Here is a 13,221-nt window from a genome sequence, read left to right on the forward strand (position 1 = left end):
GAAATTTGAAAACCTTGTCTACCCCATGATTGGGACCATAATCTTCTACATTTTAATAATCACACCAACCGTTCCTTTAAAAAAAAAAAAAAGGCCAAAACAAGTGTCTTCCCACATCATCTAGCTAACAAAACTATGAGCCAACACAGCGCGTCTGGGTGGTTAGTTTCAACATTTTGAAAATGATTCCAGTCAACGTATGCCGCTCTCGGTACATGACAGTGCTGCTCTTCTCAAGACGGATTGCATCCTTATCCTCAATTTTTAGTACCTGTATAAAATCTCAACCCCATTCATTAGTTCACCTCCATGAGCTCTTCTTCTCTTCATTGCTAACCAAGCAAAGTGCAATACAAACATGATGGGGATCAAACACTGTTTTCTGCCCTTCCTCTTCCTCTTGGCTGCTTCATCTGTGGCCATTAATGCCGCCTACACTCCTCCAACACATGGCTCATGGAAAGACATCCCCGACGTGGGAAAATCTCCCGACCTCATCGATGCTGCGAAGTTTGCAGTTGTGGAGTACAACAAGCAGAGCAGCAGCAAACTGGTGTTTGTAAGGTTGCTGGAGGGGCAGGTATGGGTGTCCAGGATGCTCGGAACGGTGACTCACCAGTTTCTGGTTGAGGCCAAGACCAGCACGAAGCTTTTCAAAGTATACAAGTGTGTTGTTTCCGAGGTGGTAGTTCCAACCGCGCCAAAGACTCTTCGATTCTTTGAACCTGTCCTCCCTTAGTGTGTCCATAATATTAAGTTATACGTGCGTATATGTATTGGAGTAATGGCTATTATTAAATAAATGAAATTAATCTTGTTTGGAAGTGGAAGTTAACCAAAGTCAGGTCAAGAGCAGATCCTGCAGTGCTCTCCAAATACCTTAAAAAAGGCAATTGGTCCCAATAAATGAACGAACCCGAGCCCGAGTAATTTGCAAAGCACTTTGCTGTCGTTGAAACGAGTACTACACAAGGTTCTCCGTCCAATGAGTTGTCGTACAGGGCGTCTTTCCTTTTTCCTGTTTTCTCTCTGATATGCTTCTTTATCTATCGCCCCTACAGTACTACAGTACCCATTTTTTTTTGGGCTTTTTGTGTCCGAGGTACGCTCTCTTTTCGCAACGCCACTACAATAATGATAGGAACTCCCTTATCTGGCTGATCCCTTCTCAAGGGAGGAGAAAAGACACAAGATCTTGAAGAATAGTCCTTGTACTCTTAACAAATTCAGATTTGGATTTTGGATCCATTTTCTAAAACAAATCTTTTGTTGAAAAACCTTTATTTTTAGCTTTTAAAAATTCAGGGTCTACCTACCTCAACCTTTTTGCGAGGCAAAGGTTCTTGAGTGGCCTCATTAATATTCAACCTTTCTCTACTTTTTATTTTTTCAAGTATATCTCCTATTCTCATTCTATGTAGTGGACTTTGAAATAGTGTTGTGTTCCATGTCCAGTTTCTGGTGCCTTTGGCTTCAGCAGCATGGTTATCTAAACCTATGTCAAAGAGGCAAAGGCCAATATAAGCATTAGTGTTTTTCGAGAAAAAAACTCTTCAAGCTGAAACATGATAAGACTATCTTCTATTTTGTACGTGCTTTTCATCTTTTCCTTTGGTTGGCCATGTGGACGACCATCTTTTTACTCCCAAGTCTTATTTTCAATATCTTTGAAAATGATAAAGTTGGTCCTCTCATTGTACAAATCATAACCGGTAAGGACTGGACACCGAAAAAATAAGTAAATAATGAACACTAGCCTAATGCACGAATGACTCCCCGTACATATAATCATTGATACGATGCTACTATTGCAATTTCATGAAAAAGTAGAAACCAAAATAGAATTTCAAAACCAGCAAAATGGAACAATGAAATAGAGATTTTAGTAGCAATGTAAATGGTGATTTGGCCTACTGTGACTTAATAGCGGTTTAAATTGCAACTTAAATAGCCGTTTTGAATATAAACTAATAGAGATGGAGTATCATTGTTCATAAGCTATTGTCACCAAGGTAGTGTGTGTCTCAATTTGGCAATACCCTAGATTGGTATTGCACTTCCCACGATCGATGTCTTTAGTTGTACTGCTACAATACAAATTGAGTGGCGATAATTGTTGGTCCAAAGTAGTGTCGCTGAAAGTATCTCATTGTCTTGGCTTGATGAGTTACAAGATTTATTTTGCAATCAGCTAAAAAGGAGTACTCCATTGTACACCAATTTTTCAATCAACTAATTTGGTTGCATTAAACCAATTTTCAATATTAATTAAACAACAAAAGATGTTTGATTGGTTAAACTAAACCGAAGGTTCTGCGGCCACCTACAAAATTAGCATGAAAGAAAGGTTTTGTTTTCTACAAACAACATATGTAGTAACACATACAAAACACCAAGGTTGACACCATTTTGCAAGGGAGTCATTCGAGCCACAAAGCGAGATGGGTCAACAGCTTGCAAGGGAGTCGTTTGAGTTGTGGTCCGCAGCTTGAAAGGGGGTCCTTGGAGTTGCAAAGCAAGATGGGTTTGCGTGACTGAGTGCAGAGAAAGGAAGATTGAGAGAAGGTAATAGAAGGTCGAGAGAGAAGAGATGCGGTGGGAACGAGGGAGATGGAGAGGAAAGGAATGAAAGGTTGAAAAAAGGTGCGCATTGTCGTTTCTTTTTTTATTTTTATTTTTTAAGTTGATGGTGTTCCACCATTAACGTCAGTCAGCCTGTACCAAGGCCCCACAGAAGCACATAACACCTAGAAAGGAACTGAACACCAAAATACATACTCGGTCTGAACAAACAAACCTGTTATCAGGGATTCAATAACTCTGAGATGGGAATACAGATAAGAGGAGAGATGGGAGTGGAGATTGCTTCTCACCTCTCATACCACATCCTCAAAAGGATGTAGTTGACAAATGTAAAAGTTCAGGCCTAGCTGAGATGTTATGCAAACATATCACACACAAAAAAAACTGCAAAATCTTATAGTGGTTTTGGTCAACGTGACCTATGTCCATCGTTGAGCATCCCTCTTTCTTTAGACGATAGAGAGGAAGAGGCATCCTCCCTTTTTATACAAATTATCAAGGGGTTTACAATGAAAAGGAATCCTTAAATACAAGTTCATATTTAGGTTGGACTTCTCTTGATTAAAAACTTGTTTTAATACATCCTAAATAGGACTCTTCCTCTCTACAATCTTGGTCTCCTTGTGAGGCTAGTTTTTCCGAAGGGATGAGGGATGACCACCAGGAAGACTCTCTGTTCCAACGTGTGTGGCATCATCTTAAGAGTTCATTTTAATGTGTAGACAACATGGTGAGAGACTCTTGCTGGATTTGGACTCACTGAAATACTAAAATTTTGGTTTGGGCAGGGCTTTGGTTAGGATATCAGCTATTTGATCTTCACAATAAATAAATTTAACCGAGAAACCTTCTCTCTGATAGAGTGAAAATCAATTTCTATATGCTTCATTCTGGCATGAAATACTGGATTGGCGGCTAGATATGTAGCTCCCAAATTATCATGCCACAGAATAGGGAACTTCAGGTGTGTCACACTTTAGATCTTTCAGGAGTTGTTTTAGCCACATTAATTTAGAAAATGCACCTGCTATAGCTTTATATTCTGCTTCAGTGTTTGACCGTGCAAGAGTGTGCTACTTAGATAAACTCCATGAAAGCAAATTTGGTCTAAGGAAGGTGAGGTACCCAGTGGTGACCTTTTGGTCATTTGGGCATCCAACTCAATCAGCATCAGAGAACCCTGAGAGTCTAAGACTCATAGAGTGTTTAATATATAAGGAAAAATTGATTATTCCTTTAAGATATCTCAATATACATATAACTGAATCTAGTGGTCCATCGTGAGTAGGCAATATCAGGTCGAGTAAATGTGGCATATTGCAATGCACCCACAGTACTATTGTATTGTGTAGGATCATCCACAAGTTCCCCAAAATACATTGAAAGTAAAACATTTGGCATGGCAAGAGTAACTAATTTGCAATCAAGCATGCTTAACTTAACGAGAAGATCTCAGATGTACTTCCTTTGAGACAAAATTATTCTAGATGGCTCTTGGAATATTTCAATGCCCAGAAAATAATGTAATTTACCCAAATCCTTAATTAAAAGCTCTTAACCAAAAGCTTGAATGATATTTTTGACTTCTTGATAGGAACTCCCTATAACAATAGTGTCATCAACATATACCAAGACAAAAAATTTTATTTCATTAGCCCATCAAATGAATAGAGAAGAGTCGACACGAGATTTAGCAAATTTCAGTTTTTTCAATTACACTTTCAACCTCTCAAACCATGCACGGGGCCCTGCTTCAATCCGTATAGATCATGACTAAGCTTACACACATATTCAGGGTGATGCCTATCCTCAAACCTTGGTAGTTGCATTATGAAGACTTCATCCTTTAGAGAGCCATATAGGAAAGCATTATTAGCATCTAATTGATGTATTTTTCAATAATAACTCACTCAATGGAGAACATTGTCCTGATAGTAGTAGGTTTTATTATATGGCTAAAAGATTTAAAATAATTTACTCCCTCTTGTTGACTATATCCCTTGGCCACTAATAAGGCCTTATACCTGACAATGGACCCATTAGCATAACGTTTCATTTTGTAGATTCACTTACAACCCACCAAGTTATGAGTAGATGAGAGAGTAACTAGAGACCATGTATGATTTCTATGTAAAGCCCCTATTCCTTCTTCCATAACATGTTTTCACTTTGGGTCTTGTCTAGCCTGATTAAAATCATAAGGTTTCTTATCTTCTTGTAACACTTCACTGAAGAGACCAAGGTGGATAGGATATTTCATTGCGTTGAAGTGTCTTAGTTTCAGTATCCCATCTTGGCATCTGGTTAACATATGGTGGGTTCAGACATGACCTTGGCTATCAATGACAAGATTTACTTCAAGAGTCCAGCTTGAGGCGCGTTTCAGGACTTTTTTTAAAAATTTACGATGGATAATATTCGTTGCTAATATTCAGCGATGAATTTTTGATGTTTTGCGACGGATTATATTTCATCGCTATTTTAGTGACATAATATAATCCATCGCAAACCCAAATAAGTGCTTATTTAGCGACGAACTCATGACAGATCATGTTCGTCGCTAATCTATCGTAAATTAGCGACCGATCAGTTCTATCGCTAATTAGCGACCAGGATTATGCGATGGATGCTATATGTCGCCAATCTGTCGCTTAATTGTTTAACAATGGATTAACGATGAATTAGCAATGGATAAAGTTTGTCGCTAATTCATATTTTTCTTGTAGTGATCATTTTTGAATCGGCGTTTCACTTTTCTAGATGGAGGATCTCGAACCATCGTTTTCCTTTTTTTGAATGGAGGACATTTTTGTCATCTTCTTAAACCATCGTTTCATGGCAAGAATGGTGGGAAAGGGTACTTATGTCTTTGCAATCGCACCAGATTACGATGGTAAGTGATGCAGACACACGCGAGGATACAAGCCCCACGAGCTTATATATGTGGCACTCATTGGAACCCCCGAACACGCATTGTGGCTAATGACCTTCTTCGGGAGGAAACATATAACCTGCTTCCTACATCTTGACCCTACTGCTCCTTTCTTTTTTCTTCTAAATTTTTTATTTTTGTTTAGGTCGGTGTGAAGTCTCCAAACTAAGGGCTGGTCATTTACCATGGTCGAATGGCGCACTGGTATCGAGCTTCGAGAGTTGAAAGTTGAAAATCCATATAGAGATGGATTTGAAAACCGTGTCTACCCAATGATTGCGACCATAATCTTCAATATTTTAATAATCACAACAAGCGTTCCTTTTTTAAAAAAAAAAAGTCAAACTAAGTGTCTTCCGACATCATCTAGCTAACAAAACTATGAGCCAACACATCATGTCTGGGTGGTTAGTTTCAACATTTTGAAAATCATTCCAGTCAACCTATCCTTATCCTCAATTTTTAGTACCTGTATAAAATCTCAACCCCATTCATTAGTTCACCTCCATGAGCTCTTCTTCTCTTCATTGCTAACCAAGCAAAGTGCAATACAAACATGATGGAGATCAAACACTGTTTTCTGCCCTTCCTCTTCCTCTTGGCTGCTTCATCTGTGGCCATTAATGCCGCCTACACTCCTCCAACACCTGGCTCATGGAAAGACATCCCCGACGTGGGAAAATCTCCCGACCTCATCGATGCTGCGAAGTTTGCAGTTGTGGAGTACAACAAGCAGAGCAGTAGCAAACTGGTGTTTGTAAGGTTGCTGGAGGGGCAGGTATGGGTGTCCAGGATGGTCGGAACGGTGACTCACCAGTTTCTGGTTGAGGCCAAGACCAGCACGAAGCTTTTCAAAGTATACAAGTGTGTTGTTTCCGAGGTGGTAGTTCCAAACGCGCCAAAGACTCTTCGATCATTTGAACCTGTCCTCCCTTAGTGTGTCCATAATATTAAGTTATTGAATAAATGAAATTAATCTTGTTTGGAAGTGGAAGTTAACCAAAGTCAGGTCAAGAGCAGATCCTGCAGTGCTCGCCAAATACCTTAAAATAGGCAATTGGTCCCAATAAATGAACGCCACGCATCCCCTCGCTTCCCATCCAAGGAGTTAGCACATCCAGTGATCGAGCCCGAGTCCAAGTAATTTGCAAAGCACTTTGCTGTCGTTGAAACGAGTACTACACAAGGTTCTCCGTCCAATGAGTTTGTCGTACCGGGCGTTTTTTCCTTCTTTTTTTCTGTTTTTCTCTTTAATATGCTTCTTTATTTTCTTCTTTTCACATCTTGGCTTACACCAAGTTCTCTCTTTTTCTTTTTGTCCTTTTCACAAAAAAGATGCTTACATGTGTGCAATGAAATAGAGGAAAAGAGTTACCTCTAGTTACCCCTTATTAGGGATGACAGTGGACCGGAGCCGAGGCGGGGATAAGGTCTTCACCCTGTCCGGTTTCGAAATTCTGCCCTCCATCTCCGCCTTCATTCCTGCACGGATTTTAATTTAAACCTCCATCCTCGCTTTTATCCCCGTTTCATGTCCTTGATCCTCTGTCTAAATGGGGCGAAGCCCATTTCTCCCCGATCCACTGCCATCCCTAAAGGTATTTTAGTTATTTTACTAACAGGGGATCGGGGACAGGGTGGGAGAAAGAGTAAGTTCATCCCCACCTCCATTCCCACACGGGTTTTGATTTTAACCTTCATCTCAGCCTCCATCTTAATTCCATGTCCTTCGTCCGCCCTCCAAACAGGGCGAGGCAGGGCGGGGCCCCATTTTTTCCCGGTGTACTGCCATTCCTACCCCTGATACTAGTAATGGTAAGCCGGCGCCCTGTTGCCCACACGCTCATGACTCCTACTGGTCTAGCTGGGTAACTTATGCAGCGTTTGATGCATGCATGAATTCTAGTTCTGGCACTCCTCGAACCTTTTAGTCATTTAATATTGGCTTAGAAACTATGAAGTCATGGTACTTAAATTACAGTTGAGTTCCCCTTCATCTGCACGCCTTTTGTTTTCACTGTGCGAGAGACTTAGACGAGGCAAATTCACAGAAACAACAGCAAGGAGGCAGAGCAAATGTCATTGTTTCAGAGCATGGATGTCCTACACCAACTCAATTGAAACATGGAACATTTAATGTCTCTTGTGACCTACTTCCTCCAGTCATAAGCGGTCATCATGTAGCAAATTAAGGGTGGGCAACCACCCGAGATTCTTGTGAGACTTTGCTCAGTCTAAACAAAGACTCGGTTTAAGCAACCATGCTGAATCCTAATCTTGGGCTTCTTCAAGACTAGTAAGCGTGGTTGAAGGGTGCAAGCAAATGTAGATACAGATCTATACTTCAGATCATGTGTGCTTCCTTTGATATAGAAATATTTTGTTTGTTGATAAATGAAGTAGCTGCTGCTGCTTTCAAAGAAGCAACACGTTTGACTCCTATCTCTTATCTCATTAAAAAGTTGAACTAAAATAACAAAAAAGTTTTATCAGTTGTTTCAACTCTGGCTTTAAGCACTTTGAACAGGAGGTATCATGCACTGTGTTAATCTGGTATAGCGTGCATCTTTATCCCTAGAACTCGATCCAAACTCTATCCTAACCAATTTTGAACATGTGGACTCATTTTTACCCCAATCCGATGATGATTCAACCAAATCTTTACCAAACCCATTATCCAAACCACTTAAACCTTAACCAAAGCATTGAGTCGTATACCCAAACCCTACTTAATCTTCATTTGACCTAGACCTCACTTGACTAGCAGCAGCCCATGCCTGCACCAATTGACCCACCTAGGCCTAGCATAAACCAATCACAAACCTGTACACATGAGCTCACACACCTACCAAAATTTGGCAGGCCATTTTAGCACAAGGATGTTTACTAGGTGAGTGCATGCAATGCAGCCTTTTTCTGAGTTAACAAGGCATCCTTAAGGTTCACCAGACCCTTTTAGCTGCGAGATAGTGGGATAGTCTGCAACAAAGTTGCAATAACCAAGGTCTATGATGGATCCAAGTATGGGATATGATGAAGCGATTGATCCAAGCCAAGTTTCTTTCTTCTGACCATGTTTGGAATGCTCATAAATATTACATCCTTAGTGAACAAGGCTCAAAGTCAGTGCATGGGTACACGAGGGAGTTCCATGACCTGGTACTGTGGTTTTAGATCTTTGAGACCCCTGACCAACAAATCGTTAAGTATATTTTTTGGACTTCAGCTTTAGATTTGTAGTAAATTGAGTGATGTTAAGTTCTTATCTGTACATTGAATCTTGAAGAAAATCTTAAATGGAGAATGAGAAGCATCTACATGTACCAAAACTACAGAAAGCAAAGCTACCTAAGTCGGTAAGACCCAATTAAAAGCAAAGCTACCCAAGTTCCCCCACAAGATCTATCATGACCTCATTAATATCTTAATCCAATTAAATAAGATTTGGATCTAGGTCCTTGTGATGAATCCAAATTCATTTTATTAGATTCCCAAAACTCATCATAGAATCCATTAGACAATCCTCTGGACAAACCAAATTTAGGCTTAAACCAAAATCATTCATACTTCAAACCAAAATGAAACTTCCCATAACAACCAAAATGAAACTTCCCATAACCTATCAAATTACCAGATTTCAATATCTTAATACCCAAAACCAATTGGATCTTGTCCACAGTAAACCCTCCCAAGTTATATCTAGTATCTAGATCCAAAAGCGCTCTATACTTGAGTAGCCTAAACCATACCCGAACTTTTTCCAAGTCTCAAGATTGCTTGTGGACCACCAATATCAGCAAGTGGAGCACATAATGATAGATATCCCAGCTCTAGAGATCCAAAATATCTCCTGGTTAACTTCTCGGGACTGGATTAAGCCTTTGTTAGGTCTAGATCTATATAAGGCACACATGATTATGGTGGATTTGGCAATGGCATCACTAATTTCCTTACACTCCTTACAGTGGGTCATGCATAGCATCTTCAGCCTGAGGAGAATGGCTGTGTTCATGTTTTAGATTGTGTGTCTATAATTCAAAAAGTGGAGCAGCCACCTCAAGTGTGAGAGCATGTACCCTGAAGTGGATTTGGCTCTCCAAGAATCCAAATTCAAGGTGGATCTCTACATGCTACCTATTCAGATATGCTAAACACCTATAAATAAGGGGCCTCCCTATTTCAAGTTCTAGATTTCAACACTCCAAGCACTCTTACTTTGCTGAAGTGAGTATGGCCTAGCCACTACAAGAAAATTGTTAATTAGCGACGGAAATTAGCGACGGATTTTTCCCGTCGCTACTTAGCGACAGATTAGCTAGAGATAGAATCTGTCGCTAATTTGCGACGGATTAGCGAGGAAACGACTTTTATCGCTAATCTGTCGCTACTTAGCGACGGATTAGCGACTGCATGTTTTTGTCGCTACTTTTGATTACAAGAACACCATTTTAGCGACGGATTTAGAGAGGGAACTCTGTCGTCGCTACTCCGTCGCTAATTAGCGACGGAGTAGCGACAGAATATTTTCCGTCGCTTTTTTGGTATTTGGGTTTCGCGACGGAATTTTGCCGTCGCTAAATGTCGCGTAAATCCCTAATCCCATCCCTCTTTCTCTTTTCCCTGTTTCGCTGTATTGCTCCCTCCCGCCGCCCGTCGGCTCTCGCCACCGTCCGGCCACCGCCGCTCGCCAGCCGCCGCTCCCCGTCCACCGCTCGCCAGCCGGCGCTCGCCAGCTGCCGCTCCCCGTCAACCTCCCGCCACCGTCCGGCGAAGCGCAGGTAATCTTCTTCTTCTTCTTCTTCTTCTAAACGCAGGGGGTACGCCCCTTCCCTGCCGGAAACGGAGGGGGTTTAACCCCCTGCCGTGCTTTCCGGCAGGGGGGGTCGACCCCCTGCGTTTCCGGCAAGGGGGGTCGACCCCCTGTCGGAAAGGCATGGGGGGTCGACCCCCTGCCGGAAACGCATGGGGGGTCGACCCCCTGCCGGAAACGCATGGGGGGTCGACCCCCCTGCCGTAAAGGCACGGCAGGGGGTCAACCCCCCATGCCGGAACTGCCTTTCCGGCAGGGGGTTTAACCCCCTTCCCTGTTTTGAAAAGAATTTTTGTCGGCTGGGCCGGCTATGGCCCTGTCATAGGCTCGCCTAGCACCCAGCCGACTGGGTGCTGGGCCTGGCGCACCTGCCAGCATGCTGGCAGTCAGCCGAGTGCTACTCGGCTGGCTGCCAGCCAGCCAATAGCCACCAACGTGAATAAAAAGATTTTTTTTTTTGAAATAAAGGGATCATACCCAGCCGATCACTCGGCTGGGCCAACAACGAGGGTTCACGGCTTGACTTCGGCTGGTCTGTCAGCCGACACCCATACCACATCGATCGTGCCATGGATTTCTTTTTGAAAAAAAAAATGAAAAACAAGGAAAAATATCAATATAACATAGTGGATTCGTAGATCCACTGATTCGCCATGGATTTCCATCAAAACATGCATGGAAATCCTACCTCTACCCGATTTCTCAAACGTTTCACATAAGAAAATACCCGTACCTTGAGAGAAAAACGCGAAAAGGGGCTGTGGAAGGGAGCTTGGCTGAGCACAAGGCCTCCAACCTTCTTAGTCTATCTCTTTCTCTTCCACTCGGCTGGGTTTAACAAAAATTTGTTATGAGATACCTACGTTGCCTATGTGATCTGTTTTGAAAAGAATTTTTGTTATGGATACCTATGCTGCCCATGTGATCTCTTTTTAAAAAAAAAAAAAGTTATTATGTGATCCCTATGTTGTCCATGTGATTAGCTTGAAAAAAAAATTGTAATATGTGTATATAAGATGTCCATATGGTTTTAAGTGTAGTTTGCATATATGTTGTCCATATGGATTTTAAGTTGAAATTTTTTTTGTAATGTATATATACAAGTTGTCCATGTTGTTCAATTTGTTAGTTTGTTAATGTCTACTGGTAGTTAGTTTTACTTCAATTTGTTTTCTTGAAATCTGGTTAGTTAGAGTATTTCAATTTATTGGTCTTTTATAATTATATTTTTCTTAGATAGATTGGTATTTAATGTTCTCACAATCAGTTAGTTAGATTAGGGCTATTTGAATTCTTTATGATAGTGGTGGTTAAACGGAGTTCACATCTTTTCTAGTAAACTAATTGATTGATTTACTATTCCTTTGCTAAGTAGTTCAGATTAGAAATTGTCTATGACTTTATGTTAGTCGACTGGTTCAACATGTTATAGCTGGTTTGTTAAATTAGCATCTTCTAGTTAGATTTGGCTTAACATATATACTATTTTTCTTTTCTCTTCTTTCAATTAGTTAGAGTTGTTTTAATTTGTTTTAATTTTTTTAGTTAGTGTTTCATCTTGTTTCATGATTAGTTAGTTTGTTACTTAATTTGTTTTGTTTTTGTGCAGATTTTTCAACGGAACCAACTCGTGCTCGGCCACCTGTGGTAAGTAAATGACAAAAACAATGCAAATCGGGTAAATACCCGTGGTGAGTAAGTGATGCAAACGTATCACATGCTATTTAATTTATTGAATGCAGCACTTTATTGTTCACACACTCACTTAGTTGTTGATATCTAGGACTGCTTTGTTGGAGTTCGGAGATCATGCTGAGCATGATTTTAATGTAGAAATATGGAAGTGTTCTTATTTTTGGAGTACGGAGTCCATGCTAAGCATGGTAGTAGTTAGTGAGATATTGAAGTGTGTTTGCTGCAGGTACATGTTTGCCATTTATTTGATATGAATGATTATGATGTATTGCAATGTTTGATGTAATTGTATCCATGCTTGCATGTAGTTACTTTCAATTTGATTTTGACTTCCATGTGAAATTTTATAATAAAAGCATGCTTCAAATGATTGTATCATGTCATTAATAGTTTGCACATGAAAATATTAAGTTATCAATGCATGCATCAAAATTCTTGTTATTGTTTGACATAGTATATTGCATGATAAATTTGATATTTTCTTCATCGTCGCATTCTGATTGTTTTTTTCTTAATTCGTTAGGATACTATTCGTAACATCATACGACAGAATGACTGCAAACCGTGAATGGATGTACCGTAGGATAGTGGACAATGAGTTATCGCATGAATATATGGATGGTGTCGATAGTTTTATTGAATTTGCAACGGCGAGTGTCAGTACGGTAGATCCCACAGGTCGGATTAGGTGTCCCTGCAAGATTTGTAAGAATAATCGATTTGTAGAACCTCATGGCGTTAGACATCACCTATACAGGAAGGGTTTTGTGAGTGATTATCAGAACTGGGCGTTTCATGGAGAAGAATTTAGAAACGATTTTGATGCACGGGTGAATATGGTGCACGATAATCCATATACGAATTTGATATTTGATGCTGCAGGAACAGAACTGGGTTCTGCTATGAGTTCTAGTGATGTAAGAACTGTCGTAGATGAAGAATCACCAAACGATGCAGCTAGTAGATTTTATGATTTACTTAAAGATGCTGATGAGCCACTTTGGAACGGTTGTGAGAGTCACACTATCTTGTCTGCAGTTCTTCAACTAATGAATTTGAAGTCCGAGTATAATTTGAGTCATTCATGTTTTGACCGTTTGTGCATGATTGTGAAGAGTATGTTGCCTAAAGATGAGAAATTGCCACAAAATTTCTATCGTGCGAAAGTTATGGTCAACGCTCTAGGTATGGGTTACAAAAA

At 40.5% G+C, this 13,221-nt stretch overlaps 2 protein-coding genes across 2 annotated transcripts; both read left to right on the forward strand.

Annotated features, from left to right (window-relative positions):
- Positions 1-361: 361 nt before the first annotated feature.
- On the forward strand, positions 362-739 carry LOC149813009 (cysteine proteinase inhibitor 4-like). Its single transcript, XM_089991048.1, has one exon. The coding sequence runs from the start codon at positions 362-364 to the stop codon at positions 737-739; it is 378 nt and encodes a 125-aa protein (XP_089847174.1).
- Positions 740-6,071: 5,332 nt separating this feature from the next.
- On the forward strand, positions 6,072-6,452 carry LOC149813010 (cysteine proteinase inhibitor 4-like). The gene has a single exon (XM_089991049.1). It carries the CDS (start codon positions 6,072-6,074, stop codon positions 6,450-6,452), a length of 381 nt encoding a protein of 126 aa, XP_089847175.1.
- Positions 6,453-13,221: the final 6,769 nt, after the last annotated feature.

This window comes from Nuphar pumila, chromosome 16 (assembly GCF_984573655.1).
Source record: "Nuphar pumila chromosome 16, dmNupPumi1.hap1.1, whole genome shotgun sequence".
NCBI lineage: Eukaryota > Viridiplantae > Streptophyta > Magnoliopsida > Nymphaeales > Nymphaeaceae > Nuphar > Nuphar pumila.

What these genes read in the sequence shown, in the direction of transcription:
- LOC149813009 (XM_089991048.1), top strand. Translation starts at nt 362, where the DNA reads ATGGGGATCAAACACTGTTTTCTGCCCTTCCTCTTCCTCTTGGCTGCT.
- LOC149813010 (XM_089991049.1), top strand. Translation starts at nt 6,072, where the DNA reads ATGATGGAGATCAAACACTGTTTTCTGCCCTTCCTCTTCCTCTTGGCT.